This window comes from Triplophysa dalaica, chromosome 10, assembly GCF_015846415.1.
Source record: "Triplophysa dalaica isolate WHDGS20190420 chromosome 10, ASM1584641v1, whole genome shotgun sequence".
NCBI classification, from domain to species: Eukaryota; Metazoa; Chordata; class Actinopteri; order Cypriniformes; family Nemacheilidae; genus Triplophysa; species Triplophysa dalaica.
The window spans coordinates 12,337,050-12,361,233 of record NC_079551.1 but is presented as its reverse complement, the minus strand read 5'-3'; the positions used below and the strand labels follow the sequence as shown (position 1 = coordinate 12,361,233).

Below are 24,184 nucleotides of genomic sequence, written 5' to 3'. Positions count from 1 at the left end.
TCCGTACAAACTGTAGAACTTTAAATGATCAGTAAATTAAAGTTTTGCAGCCATCAGAATTTCATGTTGATCTTCAATCATCTTAACCTAAAAACACTTAGACAAGATGTCATTTCTTTTAGACATTCTTTATTTCCAGTTGAAATACAAACTGTTATAATCCGACCGCGACAAAGCTTGTCTCGGTGTCTGAAGGTTTGTTCGGTGTTGATCCAGATGAAGTGAAGTCAGTGTCAGTGATGGAGGGAGATTCTGATACTTCACACACTGATCTCACTCAATTATCATTGCCCCTTTTTGTTTGGCAAGAATTTAAAGCTTGAAAAACACTTGAAGGTTTACCATGACATACATATTCACTGATGCATCTGTGATAAGGCAACACACACACACACACAGAGTGACCTCACAATAAACTCTCATTCAAAACTTTTAAACTTTTCAGTAAAGGGAGTCGGCCGTTTTAAGTGTTGTCTCTTTTGCAAAAACCTTCCAGTGCACTGAAACGTTTGTTCCCTAAAAGTTACCACAATGCAACACAAGAAGGATCAAGGAGTGAGGAGGCATTCTGAGAAGTCAAGAGCAAGGATACACAGGTGTAACATTTGCAGAAAAGTTATGTCAATAAGCCTGACGCCCGTTTAAATTCTCCCAAAATCTTCAAATCATACTCAAACACGCATAAATGTGATAAATAAGTATTATATTGTTGTTAATGTTGACGTATTTCAGACAGTATAGTTGAAATGTTTATTTATAACATATATTTGACCTGCTTCATATGTTGAATATGTACAGTGTACTGTTTATATTTCTTAATAGGTTTTAAAGGGAAACTTCACGCAAAAATGAAAATTCTGTCAGTATCTTCTCACCTTCGAGTTTTAAATCTGGAAAAATGTCTTTGTTCCGATGAACACAGAAAAATATATTTGGAATAATGTTTATAATCAAACAGATCTCGACACCCATTGACTCCCATAGTAGGAAAAATACAATGGAAGTCAAAAGTGTCCAAGAACTGTTTGCTGTCCAACATTCTTCAAAATATCTTCTTTTGTGTTCGACAGAATAAAAGCATTTTTTTACTACGTAGTGAGGATAATTAGCATTGGTATTCATTTTAACTTTATTCTTTATATTTTCAATGTCCAGGGATGACGTGTTTTTCCAGGCCAACCCGGAAGTTAGCGACGCACTGGTACCCTGGACTGAAAGCCTATGCATTGCTTAGCGGTCGCAAAAATAAGCTCTGTGACTAACAAAAGTTTATGATTCTTAAACGTTTTTTATATCAAGATCATTTTAACAGATGAACACAATATTTGCTAAATACAATTGGCAGAAGTAAAAAGCTAACACGAGGCTGTAAACAAACTACACTATGGTGCCTCGATATCAAAGACACCACAACAAATCCTCCGACAACCTTATACACCCTTTTTAAGAGAACGTTTGGTGCTCAAGAGACTCCTAGTTCAATTCTACACAGATTCTATCCACCATTTATATAACATCCATCACTGAACAAACAAACACACCTCAACTTCTCTCACTATCGCAAGAGTAACAATCTGGAGCTGCAGGCCCACAGTGCCCTCATCTTGATCAGGAAGAGCTGAACAGGATGTAAATCACGTATAATCTCTACACACTTCATCTACAGATGTTTTTTGTTAATTCTGGTTAGACACGACTGGAGGACACGCCCCCAAGTGACTGAACACGAAAACACGTTTGGCCTCTTTCAACTCTTTCTGTGCTTCATCATTTTAATTTCCCTCAGAGAACTAACATACAAGTTATTAATGTTACAATAAGAAGTCTAGACATATTTAATCAACGAATTGAATAGACTCCATTGCAATTTTATGATTTATTTGTTTTTGTATGAAATGCCTCACTATGCTGTAAACGCCAATTGTCACTATGGATAAAAGTGACTTCCAAATGTAAATGTATTAGAATCAAATGAATGTTCAAACAAACAACTGTTAATATTGAATCAGAAACATACAAGATCATTCTAAACGCCATTAGAGACCATCCAGAAACTGTACGGTTCTGTGGTTTTGACTTTTGATCCAGACATTTCTTTGTTGTAGTTCAGTAAAATAGCTAAAGGGATTTATAAAAACATCCGAACAACCTTAATGAAGTTTATTTTAATTTGAAGAGGATTCTTTAGATTATAAAAAAGTAAAAATAATTGGTTCTCGTAAGAACCTTTCGGTATGGTTATATGTGCTGTGTAGATCTTTTTTTAAACACACAAAAAACTAATGTGTTTTGAGAGTCCTGTTCCTTCCTGTTATCGAAATCTCTTCAGGAGATCTCTTCAGATAGCACTTTTCATTTACTGCCAAACATCAGCTTTCAAGAGTTTGAGTCCTTTCAGATTTCTGGACTGAGACGGCTGAAGGAAATGTTTCACACATTTGTGTTGTGTTTGTTCGCGTGGCATGTGAACGGTGAGTTATACTGCAAATGTGTTTTATCACTTACATTTTTTCGCTCTTATTTACATTCTCTGTAATTTTTTCTGTGTCTATACACTGTGTTTGCAAGAGATTTAATGATTCTGATGGTTTTGATCCACGTGTGTCTTTATTGTCATTTAGAGTAAAAGTTATGTGGTTATTTGTGTGTTTACAGAAACCTATCAGAAAATATTTTGCTTCCATCAGATGTCTCATTTTGATCTCCATGAACGAAAAAAACATTGTTTTAATCTATAACCATCCTTATTTGTTTGTGATCTGCAGGTGCGTTTTATGGTAATACATGTGAAGAAAAGTCAGTGATGGAGGGAGACTCTATCACTCTGTATAATTTTTATGAAGTCAAATACAGGCTTTTTATGATAGAGTGGAAGTTTGGAGCTCAAGAGTCTCGTATAGTTAAATTCTACACAGATGAAGGGAAGATCTTAATACATAATGATGTTCTTGATGGGATGTTCAGAGGCAGACTGGAGGTGGATGATCAGACTGGATCTCTCACCATCACAAACATCACGACTCAACACACTGGACTTTATGAAATGATCACCACCAGCAGCGCCCGGATCAGCGATGGGATTAAACTCACATCATACAAATTCTACGTTAATGTTTACGGTGATAAAGATTTACTTTTGAAATGCAATGCCATCTTTTTACTTTTAATTTGTGTAACAACCACTTTTTACACACACACACACACACGCACACACACACACACACACGCACACACACACACACACGCACCTACATACACACACACACACACACACAAATGATGGGTGACACTTAACAATAAAGTTACATTTCAGATTTTTAATCTTTGTTCTTTACTCATGTTTTCTAGCTCATCTTCCTGTTCCTGTCATCAGCAGTTACTGTCCGCAGAATCATCCAGCGTCGGAAGGATCTTCAGTCTCAAAATGTGTGTTGCTGTGTTCAGTAATGAATGTGCAACGTGCGACTTTCTCCTGGTACAAAGGAAACAGTTCATTGTCCAGCGTCAGTGTGTCTGATCTAAACAGCATCGTGTCTCTACATCTGGATGTTGAATATCAGGATACAAACACATACAGATGTGTGATCAGCCATCCGTTTGGAAACCAGACTCAACATGTAGACATCGCTCATGTCTGTCACAAGTGTTCAGGTGAGTCATGTCAGGTGTTGTTTGTGTTTATTCATGCTGCCCATCTATTTCATTTAGTTTTTTCTGTCCTCAGACTGTGTCAACTGTTGCGATACCACTGAAGGTTTCATCCGATTGGTCGTCTCTGCTCTGGTGGGCATGGCGGCTGTAGCTGCTCTTGTTGTTCTGATTTATGACATCAGATCCAGAAGAGAGGAAACAGGAAAGAAGATCGTAGATCATCTAGCGGAGGCCACGCCCCCTAGTGACAGCAACACATTTTGAGGCTTTGCTATTTGAAAATACTTTTTTAATCATGTGAATGATCTGCACACTTTAATGCTACTACTGTGAACAGCTTGCTAAATAAAGGAATCATTCATTCTGAGTTGCAATAGTCTCACCGCGTGTTATTGTGAAAGAGATTTAATCAGAAATTCACTTTAAAGATGAGTTCACAAAACCTGCAGAAACTATTAACATTGACATTAATCTCAACAGCACCTTGATGGCACACATACATCTGGGAGACGTTTTGTTTTTTCATGTCTGCATTTACATCTCCAAGACGCATTTTTATGTTTGCTCATCTGCAATACGTCTCTGAGACGTCTCTGGTCAGATGTCATATAAACATCAAGAAGATATCTGTAAGATGCTATGATTTAGAATGTTTGTAAATCTGCTTTTTCTAAGACGTCTATCAGATGTTTTTACACAGTGAATATTTAGCAGACTTCTAACAGGTGTACCTGTGCTATCTGGGCAACTGCTCATTGATTCCTTGGCAGTTTTTCAGCTTTAAGTGGCATCCGAAGAACGACAAAAGGGGCTTTTAAAATCTAAATAAACATTCATAATTTTTTTAAATCCTATTAATGATCTGCGGAAAGCAGCGTTCAGATGAAACTCACAGTTAAATGAAGACAGAAGAAATTCTGGTTTTGGATGGTTTGCTCTCCGACATATCTCTTAAATTGAATCTTTACATTAATAATATGTGACTCATAATAGAAGATCTTAGTTATTCAGTGATTTATGTGACAGGAGGAAGTAATGCAATGATGTATTTTGTAAGAACTGTCCTGTTATTTCCTGTGACACTATGCTGTGGCTGAGTTTTCTCTGAGTAATCTCACTTCAAAGTTCGTCTTTTCATAATTCTGAACTGAAACGGTTAAAGAAAATGTTTCAGAGATTGTTGTTCTATTTGTTTATGTGGCATCTGATCGGTGAGTTCTTCAGATGTGTTTTATGACTTTCATGACTGTGTTTGAGGATTTTGCCTTCACTGCAATTCATAAATAATACTATGATAAGATCTACTCGAGTGTCTACTGTATTTTTGGGGGTCTGTTTTTTACATTTATCTGAATGTTCCTTACATAAAAACCTGAAGCTAAAAAAATAAATATTTCAAAAAGAAAATCAGATTGCTTTTTATGATCTATCGATCTTCAATCGAAAACACACAGATCATTTTAAATACAGACGTCAATGTTAACATTTCACTTTAAAAAATTGTAGTAAAGGTAATAAAGTAACTTGAACAAAGATTTTTTAGTTGAAGAAGAATGTGTTATTTTGAGTATGCTGAACAAAATTTGTCTAAATGTGGTACCAACAAAGATTCTTTTGTTGACTGTACTTAGATATCTACGTAATTGTCCAAAGCGCGTCAAGAAGTTTGACCAACATGCCAAACTGTGTAATCATAAAAAACAATTATAGTGTTTTGAAAGTTCCCAGAATGCATTGCAGAATTTTCAATTCGCCGGTTAAAATTATTTAAATGATTGCTATTTAAGTGTTTGCTGGCTAAATGTTTTGTTTTTATAGTCATTGTAAGTTACCTTTAGTATTAAGAGTTCCTTTTTTAACTACAGTATATGATGTTTTATGATTGTTACCATGATTTAGGCTCATGTGCTCAGGGTTGAGATCTGAAGTAAATGACGCAGATAGGCCATTACTAAAATGTTTAAAACACAAACATCTAAGCAGTTACTTAAGTAGAGTGTGTATATAATATATATATTAAGTAGAGTATGAATATAATAATAGTACAATTAAATATTTACCTTATATGAAACATAATCTTTTGAGTAGGGCCAGCTAAGTCCATAGTTGATTGTTGCATATTTATTTTAAGTTGGTTCAACTATTTTTTTCAATTGACAGTCATGTGACATTATTCACTTAATTGAGTTAGGTGAAATACTTGGCAAAAGTTGAGTAAACTCAAAAAAGCTGTGCAGCGCCTGGCCTTGAAATTTTAAGTTAAAGCAGGTTTAAAATTGTACAATTGTGCGACAAACTGTAATTCTGTTAATTCTTTAGATGTGTTTGAAGTGAAGTCCGTGTCAGTGATGGAGGGAGATTCTGTTACTCTAAACACTGATATTATTGGCAGCGGCCTTCTGGTATATTGGAGGTCAGGAACACTATGGCTAAATTTGATACCGCAACCAAAGAGATCTTAATACATGATGATGTTCATGATGGGATGTTCAGAGACAGACTGCAGGTGAATGATCAGACAGGATCTCTCACCATCACAAACACCAAAACTGAAGACTCTGGACTTTACCGGTTAACCGTCTACAGGGAGAGTTTCATCTCACATGATTTCAATTTTAATGTATATGGTGAGTAAAGATTAACTCTTATCCTTTACAATTATTTATATGCAAAAAAATCAAGTCAATCAAACCATTTTTTCCAGCTCGTCTGCCCGTTCCTGTCATCTCTACAAACTCTTCTCAATGTTCTTCATCATCAGAAAGATCTTCAGTGTCAAAATGTGTGTTGTTGTGTTCAGTGATGAATGTTACACGTGTGAGTCTCTCCTGGTACAAAGGAAACAGTTTATTGTCCAGCAACAGTGTGTCTGATCACAACATCAGACTCTCTCTACCTCTGGAGGTGGAATATCAGGATACAAACACATACAGATGTGTGCTAAACCATCCCAACAGAAACCAAACTCAACATCTCAACGTCAATGATATCTGTCACCCATGTTCAGGTGAGTCACATGTGATGTTTGTGTTTCAGCTGATCTCTGTTTCATCTTGTTTTTCTTTTCTCAGACTGTGTGTTCTGTTGTAATATTACTGAAGCTGCGATCCGTTTGGTCGTCTCTGTTCTGGTGGGCATTGCTACTTACACTAGATTACTAGTTCTTGCCTTTTTATCGGTTTCTACTCATTTTTTATTTCATCTATATATTTTAATTGTGTCATCTTTGCTTTTATGTTTGCCTGCAAATATGCAAAATTAAACTACAGAAAATAAAAAAAGCAAACTCTAAATGTGGATTTCATTACAATTTTATTGCATGAATATGAAAACAGATAGCACAGGTACATCTGTAAGATCTCTGTTAAAGATTGTATCTTGTGGGATATTTGAGGACATATTTTGAGTCTTGCACCAAAGTTATGCATGCACCAAATGCACAGATACAATACAAATAATTAATTAATTATTATTATTAATATTTATCAACAATACTAATATTATTTAATAATATTATTTTACCATTGTTTAAAAAATAGTATTTGCATTCAATTTGACCATATTTTTTCTTTAAGAACAAAGGTACGTTTTGGTTATTTGTCCACTAGAGTTCAGTAGATATCAGTCAGGGGATTTAACAGCAGTAGATGTGCGTGAAGTGTGTTAGTGTTTTTATGATTATTTTCACTTAACCTTTTTTTTTTATTATTATTTTTTCACATTTACAGGGACAAACAAATCAGAAATCACTTCATAAGTTTGAATCCATTTACAACTATATACAACATTTAAACTGCAGCACAGGCCAAAAGTGTTGAACATTAAGATTAAACAAACTTTAAAACAACAACAAAATGACATCTGTCCAACAAACACTAACCATTATGGTGTCATTAAAAGCGTGTCTGCATCATTCATTTCATAAACTACTCATTGACAGTAACAAAGAAAGACTTGGTGATTGAATCTTTGCTGCTGTTGATTTCTAGTTTATAAACACCAGCGTCTGTGGTTCTGCTGTTTTCGACAGTTATAGATCCAGTCTGTTTATTTAGCTTCAGTCTGTCTTTTTGTAATAATTCTTGATTGTTTTTATCTATTCTGCCTATGGGAATGAATGGATTAGTGGATTCTCCTGCTTCTCCAAACTTCCACTGTATCAGATCACATGTTTGTATGTCTTTAACGCCAGTGTCCAGTTTGATCGACTCTCCTGCTTTAATTGTGACGTACTTTACTCCATCTGATGTTGATTTCGTTTCATTCACACCACAAACACCTAGAGACCAAACAGACACAGTCTCAGATGTTACGTACACACTGAGGTTTTGTGATGATAAAGTTAAATACAGTCAGTACGTATTATTTAACAAACCATTACTGTATGCCTGTTAAAGGGATATTTCACAGGCAAAACTAAATTTCCCCATGTTTTACTCACCCTTGATGCATACTGACTGAATATTACTTTCTTCTTGAAGAAAAATGCAGTCGAAATTATAATACCACATATCATTTTATTTTCCGGCATTTGCCGGAAAAACAAGCCTGAGGTTCAGGCACAGCAGAGGGATAGGTGAAGCAAGACATTAAAGTTAACAGCGTTGTCAATATGGAAAGTTCTCTTAAACAAACGCATCGATTCGCTTGAGAAGGCCTTAGTTAAGACCACAGAGCCATGTCGAGCAGTTCTTCGATGGATGGATGCACTTTTTGGAGCTTCAAAAAGTAGACGCCCATGTACTCCCATTCTACAGCTTGAAAGTAAATGATGCATGGTGTTATAACTTCGACTGCATTATTCTTCTAGAAGATAGTCACATTCTCTCAGGATGCCTCGAGTGTGAGTAAAACAACATTTTGCCTGTGAAATATCCCTTTAATGCGTTTACAGTATCTTACCATTTAGCCTTTCAAGTTCTTCTCCCAGAGAATGATCTGTTTAAACACAGAGAACTAGTTTACCAACAGTACATCAATTATAAAATGTAATGAAAAATCTAGATGTCTTAAAAACAGCATTTAAATGTTTACATCTGCACAAAGTAGATAATACTTGCCGTGTTGATTTGTATTTTTAAACTTTCTGTAAAAGCAGAAAATAACCACTGCACTCAAGAACAGAAGAGCAACAAACACAATAACACATATCACGATTGTAAGATGTGAGATTTGGTCCTGTTCTTCATTGACACCTGACTCCTTTACTAAAAAAACAATAGATCAGATGTACTCATGAGTAAAATAGTTTCCAGGTCGATACAAAATGACTGCAAATCAATTATTAAATCACCTGAACATGGCTGACAGAAATCGGTGATGTTGAGCCGTTGAGTCTGGTTGCTACTCGAATTGGTGACCACACATCTGTATGTGTTTGTATCGTGATATTCCACCTCCAGAGGTAGAGAGAGTCTGATGTTGAGATCAGACACACTGATGCTGGACAATAAACTGTTTCCTTTGTACCAGGAGAGACTCATATGTGCCACATTCACCACCGAACACAACACAGAACAGTTTGAGCTGGATAATCGTTCAGATGAAGTACATTGTGGAGAGCTGACAACAGGAGCGAGAAGTTAAGCTACGAAACAAAATCATAAAAATTATTTTTATTTTGTAATAATCTGGATTTTACTTTTTGTTGAAGACTTGGGTGACTAACGTTACTCACCGTGCACAGTAACATTGAATCTCTTATATGAAGGTTTTCTGCTGTTCATAATCTCTAGTTGATAAAGTCCAGTGAGTTCGGCTGTGATGTTTATTATGGTGAGAGATCCGGTCTGATGGTTTAGATTCAGTCTGCCTTTCAGTCTCCCCTCAAAAGCATCATCATATAATGTGGTTATATTGGCTTGTTTATAGAACTGAGTTAAGAGGATGTTTTTCCTTGTGAACAGCCACAGTATGTAATCGTCGTTCTTTAGTTCAATGTCACTTTATTTGTTTCACTGATGGCCACACCTGAGTAGCCTACACAGTTTTACAATTACAGTAAACGTTCTTTAAGTCATACGTCAAGCTTATTGCATTCACATTTACATTTATGCATTCGGCAGATGCTTTTATCTAAAGAAACGTATTCTGCATTTGTGGTTAATATTTGATCTATTTATTTAATTTTGCTGACACAATGCTCGGCCAATTGTTTAACAGCGTCTGTAGTTGTTCATTTTTCTTCAAACCAAATTAATATGGGCCGTGGCAAAACATTTCATTGGGAGTGCAGGAGAGACAATCTGTCTTCTGTCAAACCTTAATCACAATTTTTACCAATTTTATTTGTTATTTTCTAGTTTCGGTTTTAGATGGGTGTAACCAATAGATATAGCCCTGTTCTTTTACTAGACCATTACTTTTGTGTCTTTTCATCTTTGTAGTAAATCCAATATAACAATGCTGCTGTAAACAGTCAAAATAATGACTCGAGTAGATATTTGCTGTATTAATATTGTTCCTAAAGAATGCATTTCTGGTTCTTTGAGACTAGAAGTCAAGCACAATATAAACCACTTACCGTGCAAAAATAAGAGTTGAAAAATGAAACATGTTTTCTTCATATCACTGAAAAGTTGAGTAAACTTAATAAAGACGATTTCTGAAGTTAAGCTCCTCTTGGGTTTTTCATTCGCTCCGTTGTAATGTTTCCAGCTGAAACAAAAACGAAAGTTGCTTTTTGGTTCACTAACAGCTCAAACAGGTCTAGCTGGTTTTCTCAACTTTAATCTAACTACTTTTTAATTGAAACTCATGTTTCATTACTTTGTAGTTAATTTCACACCATTATGCAAACACTGTCATCTGAACAAATATGGCTGATAAGGAAGGATGGTTTAATAATCAATAGGTTAATATTTTAACGAAATGCCCAAGCAGTGGAAAAGACAGAGAGATGTGTGCCTCCCCACTTTTTTCAAAAGAAGCATCCGATGAGTTCACAAAGAAGGGCAAGTCTGTCAGATCCTATGCCAAGGCCGAGGATTCTGAGTCATCAGACCACAAAATCTGTTGTGTTGTTTCTTTAGATCCATTGGTAAAAGGTGCCCTGTATAGTGTCTCATCAAAATAAGCTTTTATTGACAAGAAGCATAGAAAACGTTTAGTTAAAAACAACTAAAAAACAATTTTATAAAGTTTAAACATATATGACAGACTACAGTTTAGATTATTTTTTGTTAAAAGCAGCTGGTGCACCATGACAAATTCTTTTAAGAACTTTTAATACAAACAATATAATACAACAAAATGACAGGCGATGCCCCCCTTCATAAAACCAAACAGCATCTCGTTACAGTATTTGTAAAACTCCTGATGGACAATGTGGGTCAAAAGGTCCATGAAAAAGCGCATGAGCAAAGCGATTATTATATTCCTTCAGCTCATATGCCTTTAGATAAGCATGAATCAGGTTATCATGCATTTTTGTCATACACAGCTTGTCGATTGTTTGTAGAGAAATACTGCGTAGGAATGTATGAAATCTTATACTGCTCTTATTGTGATCAAATCAAAATATACTTCAGTAATCCAAGTTAACAAAGCTGGTGCTGGCTCTTCCATACCAGAAGAAATGTTGCATCAATAATTGTTTTATTTATTGAAATGATCTTTATATCCAGGCCACCCGAGAATTCATAAATTATTCTGTCTATAGTTTAGTTTTTGCAGTTAGATTCCTTTGCTATGATAAATACCATACTTGTAAATTAATGAAATATTGAGTGAAATGTTCAGCATCTTCTTTCTGGTTAGTCCTATATACATGTATATAGCTTGACACATTATGTCATGTAACATATCTCCTGCTCTGTCTGATTTTATTTAGGTGCTCGTCCTCTTCGTAGGTTTACTTAAGACGGATCACTGCTGCTCCGAAATGATTCACATTTATGAAGTATGCCCAATAATGAAAAAAACTAGTGTTAACAGTGTAGTGTTAACTGTAAACAGAATTGTGCTGGATGAATAGTTGTCACACTGTGCGCACAACTATGGTTTTTTGTTTGTGAAATCAATTTTCAAGCCACTGAATCTGTTTGTGAGTCCCGACCCAAACAACATGAATGTTGTGTCATTCACAGTGTTTATATACTACTGTAGTAGTGGGCTCCTCTTCTGTTATCATTCCACAGTATTTCGTCTCTGGATCGTTGGCTGTGAAAATAAATGACAAAAGGATAAACGAGAGAAACTATCTGTCAGTCTAATGATTAAATAGGTCTGTAGTCAGGGGCGGGCTGACCAGTAGGACATTCTGTCAAAGTCGAGAAAGGCTTACGGCCTAAGCCCGCGACCAGGGGCGGACGTATTATAATCGCGAATGTATGCAATGTGAAGGCATTAGCGAGTCGGACACGTATGCATGTAATGCAATGCACACGTTACATACAACAATCTCAAACCCCCCCAGTCAACAAATTTGGTGGAGGAATGTTGCCATCAAACCAAACACAATTTTCTTCCCCGTCCGCCCCTGACTGTAGTTATTGTAGTTACGTTGCATATTTTTTGCCACGATTTCTAAAAAGGAACCCCTGTATGAATCGGGAAACTTGATTAAAAATCTTTTTTTTCTGATTGCAATCCTTGATTTATAGACACGAATACTACAGAATAATTTTCGATATATTTGATATACGTGATACACTTACTTTGACAGCAACAATAAATGTCTTCCAAGTCTTCTTTCTAGGCATACATAGTTTATAAAGTCCAGCATCTACACATCTGATGTTTGTAACGGTCAGCGATCCGGTCTGAATGTCTAGCTGGAGTCTGTCTCCGAATCTTTTATAACCGCATAGATATTCACATTTGTTTGCTTTCGTCCTTTCGGCTATAGTCTTAAATTCAACAGTCTGATTGCATTCTTTAGATTCAGCAAACGTCCACAATATCACATCGTCCTCCTTAATCGTTGTAACATCAGTGCCTAGAGTGACAGACTCTCCTTCTTTGACAGTTAAATTCCGTATCGCATCTGTAGCCTCGACGAAGACATCTGAAAAACAATCAGAAGAGTTTAGCCTAACAACAATCAGATAAACAGTTTGACATCGTAACGTCTTATGACACATTTGTACAGCAACTTACTGCATGTTGAACAATTTCCACAAGTGCTTTCAACAAACACATTTACTGTAAATAATGGTTTACACAACCAAATCTCGAGATTCTGCAGTACAATATCTTACCATCATTTTGCTGATCCTCAATAATCCGATCTGTAAAATTTTAATAAAAAACACATAGTCTTAAACCTTGTAAACACTGTAGTTTCTCATAATTGCCTAAATACAAACATAAACTTCCTGCTTTGTGAATCTGTTTCTAGATTAGACGTTTCCGTCCCTGCTGAAACCAAACAGATCATATTCTGTCGTGTATAAACACTGGCTCGCAAGAGAATTCAGGTTAGACTAATACAGTATCTTACCGTCATTTGGCACATATTCTTTCCAAGGAATTGAACCTTAACAACAATCAAACGTTGTTCAATTAAACAGTTTGACATTGTAACGTCTTATAATGACAGATTTTTACAGTAACTTACCGCATCTTGAACTGTTCTCCTGATTAGACATTTCCCCATGTCCTAATAACAAACACATTTACTGTAAATGCTGGTTTACACAAGCACACAGCGAGATTCTGCAGTACAATATAGTACCATAATTTTGCTGATCCTCAGTATTCCGATCTGTAAAATGATAAGAAAACACAGTCTTAAACCTTACAAAACAGAGGTTTCTCTTAATTGTCTAAATACAAACAGTAACTTACTGCTTTGTGAATCTGTTTCTAGATTAGACGTTTCCGTCCCTTCTGAAACCAAACAGATAAGATTCTATTGTGTACAAACACTGACTCGCAAGCTTTCAGTATCTGAGACTAATACAGTATCTTACCATCATTCGACATATATTCTATCCAAGGAATGGAACCTGAAAAACAATCAGACAGTTCAACGAAACAGTTTGACATCATAACATCTTTTAATAACACATTTGTACAGTAACTTACTGCATGTGGAAGTGTTCTCCTGTTCAGATATTTTCCCCAGGGCTAAAAACAAACACATTTGCTGTAAACGTTGACTTACACAAGCATACAGATAGATTCAGTGATATCTTACCATTATTATGCTGATCAACTTCATCCTCATTACTTGGATCTGTTTAAAGAAAGAAGACATTGTAACATATAATTGGCTATTTACAATCGCTTGAAAACACAACATCTGTATCTAGATTAAACCTTATCAGTCTTGCTGAAATCAAACAGATCATAATCTGTATCTGAGAGTCATACAACATTTTACCATCGAGCAAAGGGAATTGTAAATTCTGATTTGTGCAAACATAAGCATGCATGAAGATTTGTGAATCATGTATTTAACTGAACATTAAAATCTTTTGTTTTAAATGAAAAGATGATTAATTCAAATCTTTTGACTTGAACATTCACTTGTACAACAACTTACATCTTTGTGTAACGTCTTCCCCATAAGGCTTCCTCAATAAGTATGTACTCGCTGCCAAACAAAGATAGTCCTGTTGTCAATAATGATTCATACAAACACAAGCTTGTAGAGAAATTTAGCAGTTCTGTATCTTACCACAGACATGAATGATTTCAGTTGGTGATTCTTTATCTGCTTGATAAAGCCAGTCGGTATGTTCTTGAATGTGACCTGTTTCAACAACAATCACAGACTTTATAAATAAAACCATTCAACTTCAAAACCTAATTGTATGTAGAGATATCTTCTGTAGGGTGTAGGAGTACAAACTGTTCGGTCCAAATAACAAAATGTCCTTCTGGTAAGTTCTGGTATTTGGGCTAGGGACATTAAGATTGCTTTGATTGCACATACTACCTCTTATGACGGGTTAAACAAGCCTGCTCTCTTTGTCACTTTAACCAGACCAATACCCTCTTTGCACTTCCTGCTATTTCCTATTCTCTTTTTAAATATCCTTGCTTGTAAAAGTTTATATAATTATATAATATATATAATTATATTATACATTTATATAATAATCTGTATTTTTATATGTATATTTTTATTCTGTGTAATGTTATTTGAATGCCCCATGGGTCTGAGAGTAACGCAATGTCAATCCTACATATGAATGTACTGTACAGAATAGACAATAAAGCAGACATCTCATACCATTTTGATGATTTTGTAGCACCTCTCCATCATGTTGGGCTGTTGAAAAATTATAATATAATAATATATTCACTCACACTTTATGTACTGAAATTCCTTTAAAACTTACTTTAAGCATTTTTTTTAACTTACCGTTGTGTTTCGCTTTTCCAGACTTTGACTGACAGTAAACCCCAACCACAGCAAGAGCTGTGGCTATAACACACATCAGTGCTATATAACCTGGGTGTAGATTACATACTATGATAAAAAATAAAGACTCATTAATATAATTGTAACTTAGCAAAGAGACTTGATATCACAACTGATATTACCTGGAGGAATGATGCCACAGACATGAGTGATGTTAAGATGTTGTGTGTGGTTTATGATGGGATTGTCGATGACACAACTATATGTGTTTGTATCCTGATATTCCACCTCCAGAGGAAGAGAGAGTCTGTTGTTGAGATCAGACACACTGATGGTGGTCAATAAACTCTTTCATTTGTACCAGGAGAGATTCATATGTGTCACATTCATCACTGAACAAAACAACACACATTTTGAGCTCGATGAAGAGTTTTGTGTTGAGAATTTGGTGATGATGGGAACAGGCAGATAAGCTGTAAAAAACAAAATACTTTTAATAACACATTCTATTGTTTTAAACTTAAACGCTTGAAATGACAAGGTCACTCACCACTGACGGTCACCAAGAATCTACGGAAAAAATCCCCACTGCTGAAAATATGTATTTGATAATATCCAGTGTGTTCAATTGTGATGTTCGTAATGGTGAGATGTCCAGTCTGATTGTTCAGATGTAGCTTGTCTCGAAACATCCCGTCATCACCATGAAATAACATGAACTTGCCAGGTTCTTTATTCATCAGAGCTATGCGAGTGTCTCCAAATGTCCAAACTGTCAGATCATTTCTTTTTATGTTAGTAACACCAGATTCTAGAGTCACAGTTTCTCCCTCCATCACTGACAGACTCACATCTGCTGTCTTCTGTTCTTGTGTTTCTTGATGTAACACACCTGGAGAACATACAGAAACAGTTGCTCATTCAACTCAGTTATATCAGCTAATGGATTCAACGAAGTTTCTGAGTCTAATAAACATACAATATCAATTAACACATAAACATAAACATTAGAATTCCAAAGCAATATAGTTTCTAGGACATGACAGGGTGTTTTTTGACCATCACCAGTAATATGTAAATAATATCACTATTTGGTTTTGGAAATATTATGATGTGTCCTGACACAAAAAAAACTACCGTAGATGACACAACCAGTCAAATGTTTCTCATTCTCTTAAAATGTTTTTGTTGTGTAGTAGGGCTGTCAAACGATGCATCCAGAATATGTTTTCGTTAACATAATATTTGTCTCTGTACTGCGCATATTAATTTTATACTTAAACACATTCACATACAAACCTATAGTTAGTTTATATATAATTTAAATTGTTTGTAAATATAAAGAAATATTGGTAGGCCTAAATAAGTAAATATTTCCTAAATATAAAAACATGTATGTCTGTGTTTAGAATTATGAACATATATTATATAAACAAACTTTTTATTCTGGATGTGATTAATAACGATTAATCGTTTGACAGCCCTAATCTGAAGGTGTACCCTTAAATGTCTAAATCATATTTTGAATGCAAAAATTTATATTGCCCCCTCCTTGAACTGCCACCTTACCGTGGTGGAGGGGTTTGAGTACCCGAAAGACCCTAGGAGCTATGTTGTCTGGGGCTATATGCCCCCGGTAGGGTCTCCCAAGGCAAACAGGTCCTAGGCGACGGGTCAGACCAAGAGCGGTTCAAAAAACCCTTATGATGACGACAATTTCGAGGACCGTGACGTCGCCCGGCATGGCGCAGCCGGGACCCCCCCTGGAGCCAGGCCCGGGGGTTGGGGCTCGTATGCGAGCGCATGGTGGTCGGGCCTTCCCCCATGGGGTCCGGCCGGGCTCAGCCCGAAGGAGCGACGTGGGGCCACCCTCCCGTGGACCCACCACCTACAGGAGGGACCGTAAGGGGCCGGTGCAAAGACGCCTTCCCGGGAAGGTGTTCCGGGCATGTCCCACCGAGAGAAGACCCCGGGGAAGACCTAGGACACGCTGGAGGGACTATGTCTCCCGGCTGGCCTGGGAACGCCTCGGTGTCCCCCGGAAGAGCTGGAGGAAGTGTCTAGGGAGAGGGAAGTCTGGACATCCCTGCTTAGACTGCTGCCCCCGCGACCCGGCCCCGGATAAGTGGAAGAAGATGGATGGATGGAAATATATATTGCGCAAACATAAAATTAAAAGTTCATTACAAAATACAATTATTTAATTTATATTATCATGAATAAAAAAAAGAGCTGGAACATCTCACAAAAAAGATCTCGCACCAAAAGTTGCTTCATTAAATACCGAGAGGACATTTATGTAAATTCTAGGTAAACGGTGTTTTTAATAGTTTTTAGTCATTACATAACCCTGATATTACACATTAATCCGGGAGACGTCTCCAATACGTTTTTTTATGTACGTATCTGAAATGCGTCTCTGTGACGTCAGTCAGTAAGTGTTTCAAACTTTTGATCGGTAGTGTACATAAAACTTGTCTCTTCAGGGGCACTAAACACAATTTGAGCCCAACATTTATCAATATACTTCAACTTCTGTGAGAAGCCAGTGGCAGTAACAGAAATGTTCCCGATCTGTCATCGTGTAAAATGAGACTATACCCTATCACACCCATAACATGTTCAGACATTACATCTTTACGTTTCTATACAGTATCATTCAACTTGTTTAAGGTGCATTTTAAAATCTTGCAAAAGCTGCAATTTCTAATGCGGAAAGGATGCAAAAATGTGTTGTCCTCAACTAGAATAAAACAACAGGTTGTTGTTTTTGTACATAACCGTTTGAGAGTGCAAAATTCACAAAACAATCCTATTTAGGTCATAGTTCAACTCTGTGGAATGCAAGTTTAAAGCATTAAGTGATCCAACACATCATACATCATCACTTTAATCCACATTTAATACACGGAACTCTATTTTTAATGTGTTACGTAAAGTTAACACGGATTTAGTTAAATTAACCGAAACCATCGTCTTACCTTTCACGTAAAATGACATCAAGAACAGGAGAAACGCGTTCTTCATATCGGTGGATAACTTTGAAAGTCCATACACATGTACGTAGATGTAATAATGTGTGTTTAATAATTTAATCGCTCCGTAGGGTCTCGTGACTTTAACTGTGCCAACGCCCTTCACCTACAGTCACAGACACAGGCAGGTGTACACCTTCAAACCGAGTGAAGGTAATCGTGACTTCTCTAAAGAATAACTGCTCATCATACTCAAGGTCCCGTTGACCGATGCAGAAGTCAAATCAGGACAACTTCCCCAAATCTGAACCCAAATTAGCCAGGACACCAGCTATCCAGGCGCAAAAGAACACAGGTAGGATAACATAACATGGCAGAAGCCACGCCCATAAATTGCCGGGCCGCTATGGGAAATGGGCGTGGCTTGTGACAAACGTGGATGTGGACTAGGTTGACTGTCCAACAGCATGGACCTGGATGCAGGTTTCTTTTCAACCAATCAGATGCTTCTAAAAATGTTCGAAATATTTACATTTTCATTTTATTTCATTCATTTATTGCAGTCTTGTTTGGAAGTGCTATAAAATTTACGTTATACACTTTAATTGTAGGTAGACGTGGTTAAAGACGTGGTCTAAATGTTAAGCCCCAACAGTTCATTTCACTACATCAAAGAAATGTTTCCTACAAATGTTTGGATTTATTACAAAATTATTAATTTATTAAAAATAACCATCAAAGTTTAGAAAACTCTTGAAATTTGGTCTTGAAATTGGCACCAGACACATGAATACATTGAGAAAATACTTCTCTACAGACCAGTTATATAAAGTAATGGCAGTTCAGTATTATAAACAACATTCTAAAAATCTAATGACAAAATCATTGAACCAATGAATCTTCTTAATACTTAAAACTCCAAACTTTCAATATATATAAACTGTCAACTGCAGGGAAGTTATAGACAGTTTATATTTAGACTCCTTAAGGCTTTTAAATGAGGTAAACATGCAGTTTTTGTTCATTATAAATATTGTTGTTTGTGGCAGATTTGTTCAATCTGACAGAGGTTGTGGTCAATCCCAAACTGTCATTTGACTGTATAAATTAAGTTTATGTGTCCTGTGCTGTGGAGTGTTATTCAAGTTTCATTGTGGGCTCCTCTAGATATTGAAAGTATTTCGTCTCTGGAGCGTCGTCACTTTTTTCTGTAGAAAAATAGTAGAATGTGAGTAATGATCAGTGTTGTGGTGTTCTGCTCAATTAAACGGCATTATATGTACTTTTTTTCTACTTACAGTAACATCGAACGTCTTCAAAATCCTCTTGCTGGGGATCCACAGTTTATAATATCCAACATCTTGAGATGTGAAGTCTGTGATGGTCAGAGATCCGTTGCGATTGTCTAGTTGGAGTCTGTTTTGGAATCTCACGGTACTAAATAAGATTTCGCAATCATTTTCTTTCTTCCTTTCAACTATGACTTTGAATTTAATGCTGTGACCGGTTGCTTTGGATTCAGCAAACTTCCATACGAAGACAACGTCCTCAATTGAAGTAATAAAACTGGGCAGCGTGACGGCGTCTCCCTCTGGCACAGATAGTCTTGTCATTACGTCTGTAACGTCAAACACAACAACTACGTATTTTTATCCAGTTTTAATTTCAGAATTTCAAAAATATAATCTGCTTCAACTATGTAGATGTATATTTGAAAAAATAGAGATTTAGGTATTTAGTGCACACCATCGTACAATGTCTTACCATCCTCTAAATGATCATTTTGTTCCTCAAGATACAGACCTGTTTCAACCAAAAACACAGACTTAACAAAACCTATTGACATTTTGACTTATAACTAAATACAAACAAACATTCACACTCTTAAAAAAAGATGCTTCAAGAGGTTATTTGATGCTATAGAAGAACATTTTGGTTCCATAAAGAACCTTTAACATCTTAAAGAACCTTTAATTTTAACAAAAGATTATTTGTGGCAAAAAAAGGTTCAGGTTATAAAAAAGTAAGAAAGAAGTGGCTCTTTAAAGAACTTTTGATTGAATGATTCTTTGTGGACCCAAAAGGTTTTTTCTATGGCATCGCTATGGAGAACCTTTTAAGCACCTTTATTTTTAAGAGTGCACACAGTAACTTTGTAAGTCTGTCTATAGATGAGAATGTTCGCCCAGGCTGAAAGCAAACACAGAAACGTAAACGCATCACAGGATTCAGTAGCTAAGATTGACATCGTATCTTACCATCATCTGACTCCTCATTGATGAAACGATTTGAACCTAAACAAGAACAATGACAGACTTAATTTAATGTTTTGATATTTTAACTTCAAATAAAATAAAAAGACGATTTTACTTAATGTGTCTTGAACAATTTTCACAGGGAATCATTTGCTTTTGGTCTGATAACAAGCACAGATTAGTTATCATACGATATCCACAAACCAACATAGAGATTCAGGAGTGCAGTGTCTTACCATTGCTTTGATGATCAACTTCATCCAGAGGTGTATCAGCTAATAAAACACAAGAATTGAAACTTCAAACTTTCTGACAAGATAACCCGGATAGCACACATATTTTTAGGAGACGTCTGTTTGACGTCTGCATTTACATCTGCAAGAATTATTTTTTATTGCTAGTTCATCTGCAATATGTATCTGAGATGGATAGAAGATATCTGTAGGATGTAAAATTGCCCGTTCTAAGATGATTCTCAGATGTTTTTTACAGCAGATCTTTAGCTAACAGAAGTGCCTGTGCCATCTGGGAACAATTCAGACGTTTACACCTTTGCTAAAATCAAACAGATTTTGTCCAGTTGTACGTTATCTTACCATAAATTGGCTTAGGAGCTGTCCTGAGGATTGAACCTGAACACAAAGCAGATTTAATTAACTACACAGGTGGATTCAACATTTCTCAGCAAAATACTTGAATGTTGATCTTAGATCTTACCATTATTTAGAGCACGTAGCTCCTCTTCAAAAGGTTGGTCTGTTTAAAAATGAATAAAATTAAATCATTTTCTTCTGGTTACATCTTTAAGCTACTTTTAAATATGAAAGCTCACACTTCTCTCTTCGAGTATCAAAAACAGAACTCACGGTTTTGTATGCGTTTTTCTTTTGACTTGCGTTTATAGTAAAATCGTACCAAAGCAGCAGTTACTCCCACCAGGACACAAGCACACACTACACCAATTGCTATAAATCCTGGGAGTAGGCTGTGTGCTATAATGATGAAATAGAGATGTTAGATTATCTGTAATTAGACACAGAGACTTAAAGGTACAGTTTGTAGAAATCGCTGCTAAAGGGCGCACGATCAAACAACAACAAGCGAGCTTGATGACGCTGTGTAGAAGCGTGGAATGATGGGATATGTTGTCTTCAACTCCATCGCTGATGGTACCGCAGATACATCAATCAGACGGGAACGAGAAATACATTTTTAGGAAGAGGTAAAGTAATAAAGTTTTCTAAATGTTGCGTTTGATGAAATTGTTTTATTTCACTATAATGAATTAGACAATAGTAATGTAAGGTTTAAAACTAAATTCTTAGTCAAAGATGTTACAATAATTGTCCAATTCGATGGTGTGATAAAACTGCGCAGTTTTAAGTTTTCAAATCAATCATAGTAAAAGTTAATTTGAACGTACCCACATCATGTGCAGTAATGCTAGACGGACCGACGGTACAAACTACTTCCGCATCTGTCTACGACTGTGTCAAGTGGTTGCTATGTCAGTAAAGCCGGAAACAAAGGGTTACGCGGATATGACCCTATTGACAGGCAGCTAAACGGGACCAGGTCCACGGTTTAGAATGGCAATTTTCTCAGGTTTAAAGGCAGTGGAAACATTTGAGATATTGTAAGTAATCAGCTGAAAAAAATATATATCATTGGCCAAGTGGTTTTGGGATATTTTACTGCAAAAATCTTACAAACTGTACCTTTAACATCACAGCTGATCTTACCTGAACATGACTGACACACATCAGAGGTGAGGTGTTGAGTCTGGTTTGTGATGGGATTGTTCAGTACACATGCGTATGAATCATCCAGACACTCCAGATGAAGAGAGATGCTGTTTTCAATGTGTTTAGACATACTTATGGTGGACAATAAACTGTTTTCTTTGTACCAGGAGAGACTCGCATGTGACACATTCATCACGGAACACGACAACACACATTTTGAGCTCGATGATGAAGAGTCTCTGGTGATGACAGGAACGGGCAAAGGAGCTGGAAAACACGAGAATGGAAAACGTAATGCATGTCTACAAATACTCTTCAACACTTGCAAATGTTTAGTTGCTACTCACCACTGACATGAACCAGGAAATTTCTCGAATAATCCCCAGTGCTGAGAATCTGCATTCGATAAAATCCAGTGTGTTCAGTTCTGATGTTTGTAATGGTGAGATGTCCAGTCTGATTGTTCAGATGTAGCTTGTCTCGAAACATCCCATTCTCACCATCAAATAACAAGAACTTGCCAGGTTCTTTATTCATCAGAGCTATGCGAGTGTCTTCAAATGTCCAAACTGTAAGATCATTTATTTCTATGTTAGGAACACCAGATTCTAGAGTCACAGTTTCTCCCTCCATCACTGATAGAGTCACATCTGCTGTCTTCTGTTCTTGTGTCTCTTCATGTGTGTCCACACCTGGAGAACATACAGAAACAGTTGCTCCCTTAGAAATGTATCCAACCCAGTTCTAGGGATTGAACTAAGTTGATTCTTCAATAAACCGACAATGGTGGCTGAATGGAACCCTTTTTGTGAACATGAAATGACGTTTGGATACCAGAACCGGTTCTATTTAAACAATGCACTCCTCTGAGGTTGCGCAATATGATTTGTCCCAACACGACGAAAGTAACTTACATGAAACTTAAAAAAAAGAATGTTGCCTGCTGGTTAGACAATGGTGTACATTCTTTGATTTAACAGTGAACTCAAAATAATTCTACATTACCAAGTACAATACACAATTGCAAATGTGATGAACTAGTGGACTACCAAATTAATTAGGAGCACAACGTGTATTTCTAGACACGTGATATTGTGCATTCATCATTCAGGAGAGTAGTTTTGATTTCTTTCCACTAAAATAACATACAAGCAAAAACACGAGTGTAGTAAATCTATGGTGCTCATCTGGATTTTCACTTGACAGATCCCGGATGGCACACATACATCTGTTTTGTATTGTCTAAATTGTATTCCCCGCCCCTCTCTTTAAGAATTTTTCCTAAAAAACTATATTTAATGCCCAAACCTATCTATAAAGCTGAATTATTTGCACTTTGAAGTTCAATTTAAACAATGTAAACATAATGTTAAGTGCTGTTTCATGGCAGGAAAAAATCATTTATAGGCAATCTGTAAAACACTTATTCGCCAACGTGTACGAAAACGTGTTTAAAAACAGAGTTTTAATTTAAGATAAAATAATGTAAATTATGATTTTACACAGGCCAACACGTAACAACCTTTTAAAACATTTTGCGGCGTTCCGCCGAAACCGAAAGTAAATTCTTACCTTGCTTCTGCAGGCTTAGCGTTATTGATATGAAATAAAGGAGAAACTGTGCTTTCATTTCGATGGGGTTCAATGAAAATCCATGTTTATATGAAATAAAGCAAAGTTTCACTAAGTCGAGTTATTGAGTAGCTCTGTATCGATACCGCATTACTGAACCGCACCCACACCGACCAGCTAACGACAGAGTCACTTTCATTATAGCTTATCTGTGCTCACATAAAAAAGAAATTCAATTTTGTGACGAAGTAAAAACCTTGTAATTCAATTTCCAATAAGCGACAACTATAAATTAACAGGAGATAAGTCCGCACTAGAACAACACTTCCTGTCCAGAGGGAGTCATCCTTGCGGAAGTGAGTTATTTGTAGGAGACTCTGTTGCTACCCGATCCGTCCCGGAAACACGATTTGTTCCGCGCATGCGTGAAACTCCGTCGACTTCTGTTCGAAACAATTTACGGCAGTTTTAATAAAAAGTTGTTTGTCCATACCGGAAATATTTTTTTAGATAAACTCTGTATAAAAAAACAGCAATTAACATCAAAAGACATTAAACATATTACAAATAATAATGGTTTGGTGAAACGTACGGAGGGGTACACAAAGAATCCTGTAAAGAGTGAAAAGTAGTTTTTCTCTAATAATCTTTATGTTGCTTTTTATTATATTT

General features: G+C 36.3%; 4 protein-coding genes and 1 long non-coding RNA gene across 13 annotated transcripts; 2 read left to right on the top strand and 3 right to left on the bottom strand.

The window, feature by feature from the left end:
* Positions 1 to 1,147: 1,147 nt before the first annotated feature.
* LOC130429965 (uncharacterized) lies at positions 1,148 to 3,915 on the top strand. The gene is made up of 5 exons (XM_056758820.1): positions 1,148 to 1,201; positions 2,330 to 2,471; positions 2,766 to 3,119; positions 3,349 to 3,651; positions 3,725 to 3,915. Exons 1-5 carry the CDS (start codon positions 1,148 to 1,150, stop codon positions 3,913 to 3,915), a joined length of 1,044 nt encoding a protein of 347 aa, XP_056614798.1.
* An 831-nt stretch (positions 3,916 to 4,746) lies between these two features.
* On the top strand, positions 4,747 to 6,493 carry LOC130430264 (uncharacterized). The gene is made up of 3 exons (XR_008907760.1): positions 4,747 to 4,862; positions 5,971 to 6,278; positions 6,356 to 6,493. It is a non-coding gene; the product is annotated as an uncharacterized LOC130430264 (long non-coding RNA).
* A 565-nt stretch (positions 6,494 to 7,058) lies between these two features.
* On the bottom strand, positions 7,059 to 10,313 carry LOC130430754 (uncharacterized). 5 transcript variants are annotated; one of them, XM_056759910.1, is made up of 6 exons: positions 10,175 to 10,313; positions 9,329 to 9,476; positions 8,945 to 9,238; positions 8,712 to 8,858; positions 8,554 to 8,589; positions 7,059 to 7,930 (listed from the first exon to the last, which is right to left on the bottom strand). In XM_056759910.1, exons 3-6 carry the CDS (start codon positions 9,132 to 9,134, stop codon positions 7,578 to 7,580), a joined length of 726 nt encoding a protein of 241 aa, XP_056615888.1. In that variant the 5' UTR covers positions 9,135 to 9,238; positions 9,329 to 9,476; positions 10,175 to 10,313; the 3' UTR covers positions 7,059 to 7,577. The 5 variants fall into 5 exon arrangements, with proteins under 5 accessions (XP_056615888.1, XP_056615886.1, XP_056615887.1 ...); XM_056759908.1 differs by having other exon boundaries at positions 9,329 to 9,621; positions 10,175 to 10,308; XM_056759909.1 differs by having other exon boundaries at positions 9,329 to 9,630; positions 10,175 to 10,299.
* Positions 10,314 to 10,860: 547 nt separating this feature from the next.
* On the bottom strand, positions 10,861 to 18,282 carry LOC130430752 (uncharacterized). 5 transcript variants are annotated; one of them, XM_056759903.1, is made up of 18 exons: positions 17,947 to 18,282; positions 16,535 to 17,063; positions 15,516 to 15,857; positions 15,148 to 15,438; positions 14,966 to 15,073; positions 14,834 to 14,872; positions 14,276 to 14,350; positions 14,141 to 14,191; positions 13,793 to 13,831; positions 13,681 to 13,722; positions 13,566 to 13,601; positions 13,441 to 13,482; positions 13,328 to 13,357; positions 13,211 to 13,252; positions 13,094 to 13,129; positions 12,852 to 12,881; positions 12,309 to 12,658; positions 10,861 to 11,811 (listed from the first exon to the last, which is right to left on the bottom strand). In XM_056759903.1, the coding sequence occupies exons 5-18, from the start codon at positions 15,039 to 15,041 to the stop codon at positions 11,779 to 11,781; spliced, it is 921 nt and encodes a 306-aa protein (XP_056615881.1). In that variant the 5' UTR covers positions 15,042 to 15,073; positions 15,148 to 15,438; positions 15,516 to 15,857; positions 16,535 to 17,063; positions 17,947 to 18,282; the 3' UTR covers positions 10,861 to 11,778. The 5 variants fall into 5 exon arrangements, with proteins under 5 accessions (XP_056615881.1, XP_056615880.1, XP_056615883.1 ...); XM_056759902.1 differs by lacking the exon at positions 16,535 to 17,063; XM_056759905.1 differs by lacking the exon at positions 16,535 to 17,063 and having other exon boundaries at positions 13,441 to 13,479.
* A 351-nt stretch (positions 18,283 to 18,633) lies between these two features.
* LOC130429721 (cell adhesion molecule DSCAM-like) lies at positions 18,634 to 23,892 on the bottom strand. The gene is made up of 11 exons (XM_056758442.1): positions 23,513 to 23,892; positions 22,288 to 22,632; positions 21,938 to 22,207; positions 21,062 to 21,187; positions 20,913 to 20,951; positions 20,792 to 20,827; positions 20,432 to 20,470; positions 20,199 to 20,234; positions 19,705 to 19,743; positions 19,239 to 19,558; positions 18,634 to 19,148 (listed from the first exon to the last, which is right to left on the bottom strand). The coding sequence occupies exons 1-11, from the start codon at positions 23,568 to 23,570 to the stop codon at positions 19,104 to 19,106; spliced, it is 1,353 nt and encodes a 450-aa protein (XP_056614420.1). The 5' UTR covers positions 23,571 to 23,892; the 3' UTR covers positions 18,634 to 19,103.
* Between the last annotated feature and the right edge of the window lie 292 nt (positions 23,893 to 24,184).

What these genes read in the sequence shown, in the direction of transcription:
- LOC130430752 (XM_056759903.1), bottom strand. Translation starts at nt 15,041, where the DNA reads ATGTGTGTTATAGCCACAGCTCTTGCTGTGGTTGGGGTTTACTGTCAG. An exon ending in GGAAGACGTTACACAAAGAT is followed by an intron (nt 13,832 to 14,140) that starts GTAAGTTGTTGT and finishes TTCTTTAAACAG; the next exon opens with ATCCAAGTAATGAGGATGAA. An exon ending in GGAGAACAGTTCAAGATGCG is followed by an intron (nt 13,130 to 13,210) that starts GTAAGTTACTGT and finishes ATTGTTGTTAAG; the next exon opens with GTTCAATTCCTTGGAAAGAA.
- LOC130429965 (XM_056758820.1), top strand. Translation starts at nt 1,148, where the DNA reads ATGTCCAGGGATGACGTGTTTTTCCAGGCCAACCCGGAAGTTAGCGAC. An exon ending in CGGAAGTTAGCGACGCACTG is followed by an intron (nt 1,202 to 2,329) that starts GTACCCTGGACT and finishes AAATCTCTTCAG; the next exon opens with GAGATCTCTTCAGATAGCAC. An exon ending in TGTCTGTCACAAGTGTTCAG is followed by an intron (nt 3,652 to 3,724) that starts GTGAGTCATGTC and finishes TTCTGTCCTCAG; the next exon opens with ACTGTGTCAACTGTTGCGAT.
- LOC130430754 (XM_056759907.1), bottom strand. Translation starts at nt 9,134, where the DNA reads ATGAGTCTCTCCTGGTACAAAGGAAACAGTTTATTGTCCAGCATCAGT. An exon ending in TTTCTGTCAGCCATGTTCAG is followed by an intron (nt 8,859 to 8,944) that starts GTGATTTAATAA and finishes TTGTTTTTTTAG; the next exon opens with TAAAGGAGTCAGGTGTCAAT. An exon ending in TAAAAATACAAATCAACACG is followed by an intron (nt 8,590 to 8,711) that starts GCAAGTATTATC and finishes GTGTTTAAACAG; the next exon opens with ATCATTCTCTGGGAGAAGAA.
- LOC130429721 (XM_056758442.1), bottom strand. Translation starts at nt 23,570, where the DNA reads ATGAAAGCACAGTTTCTCCTTTATTTCATATCAATAACGCTAAGCCTG. An exon ending in GCTACGTGCTCTAAATAATG is followed by an intron (nt 20,828 to 20,912) that starts GTAAGATCTAAG and finishes CTTTGTGTTCAG; the next exon opens with GTTCAATCCTCAGGACAGCT. An exon ending in TGAAGACGTTCGATGTTACT is followed by an intron (nt 19,149 to 19,238) that starts GTAAGTAGAAAA and finishes ATTTTTCTACAG; the next exon opens with AAAAAAGTGACGACGCTCCA.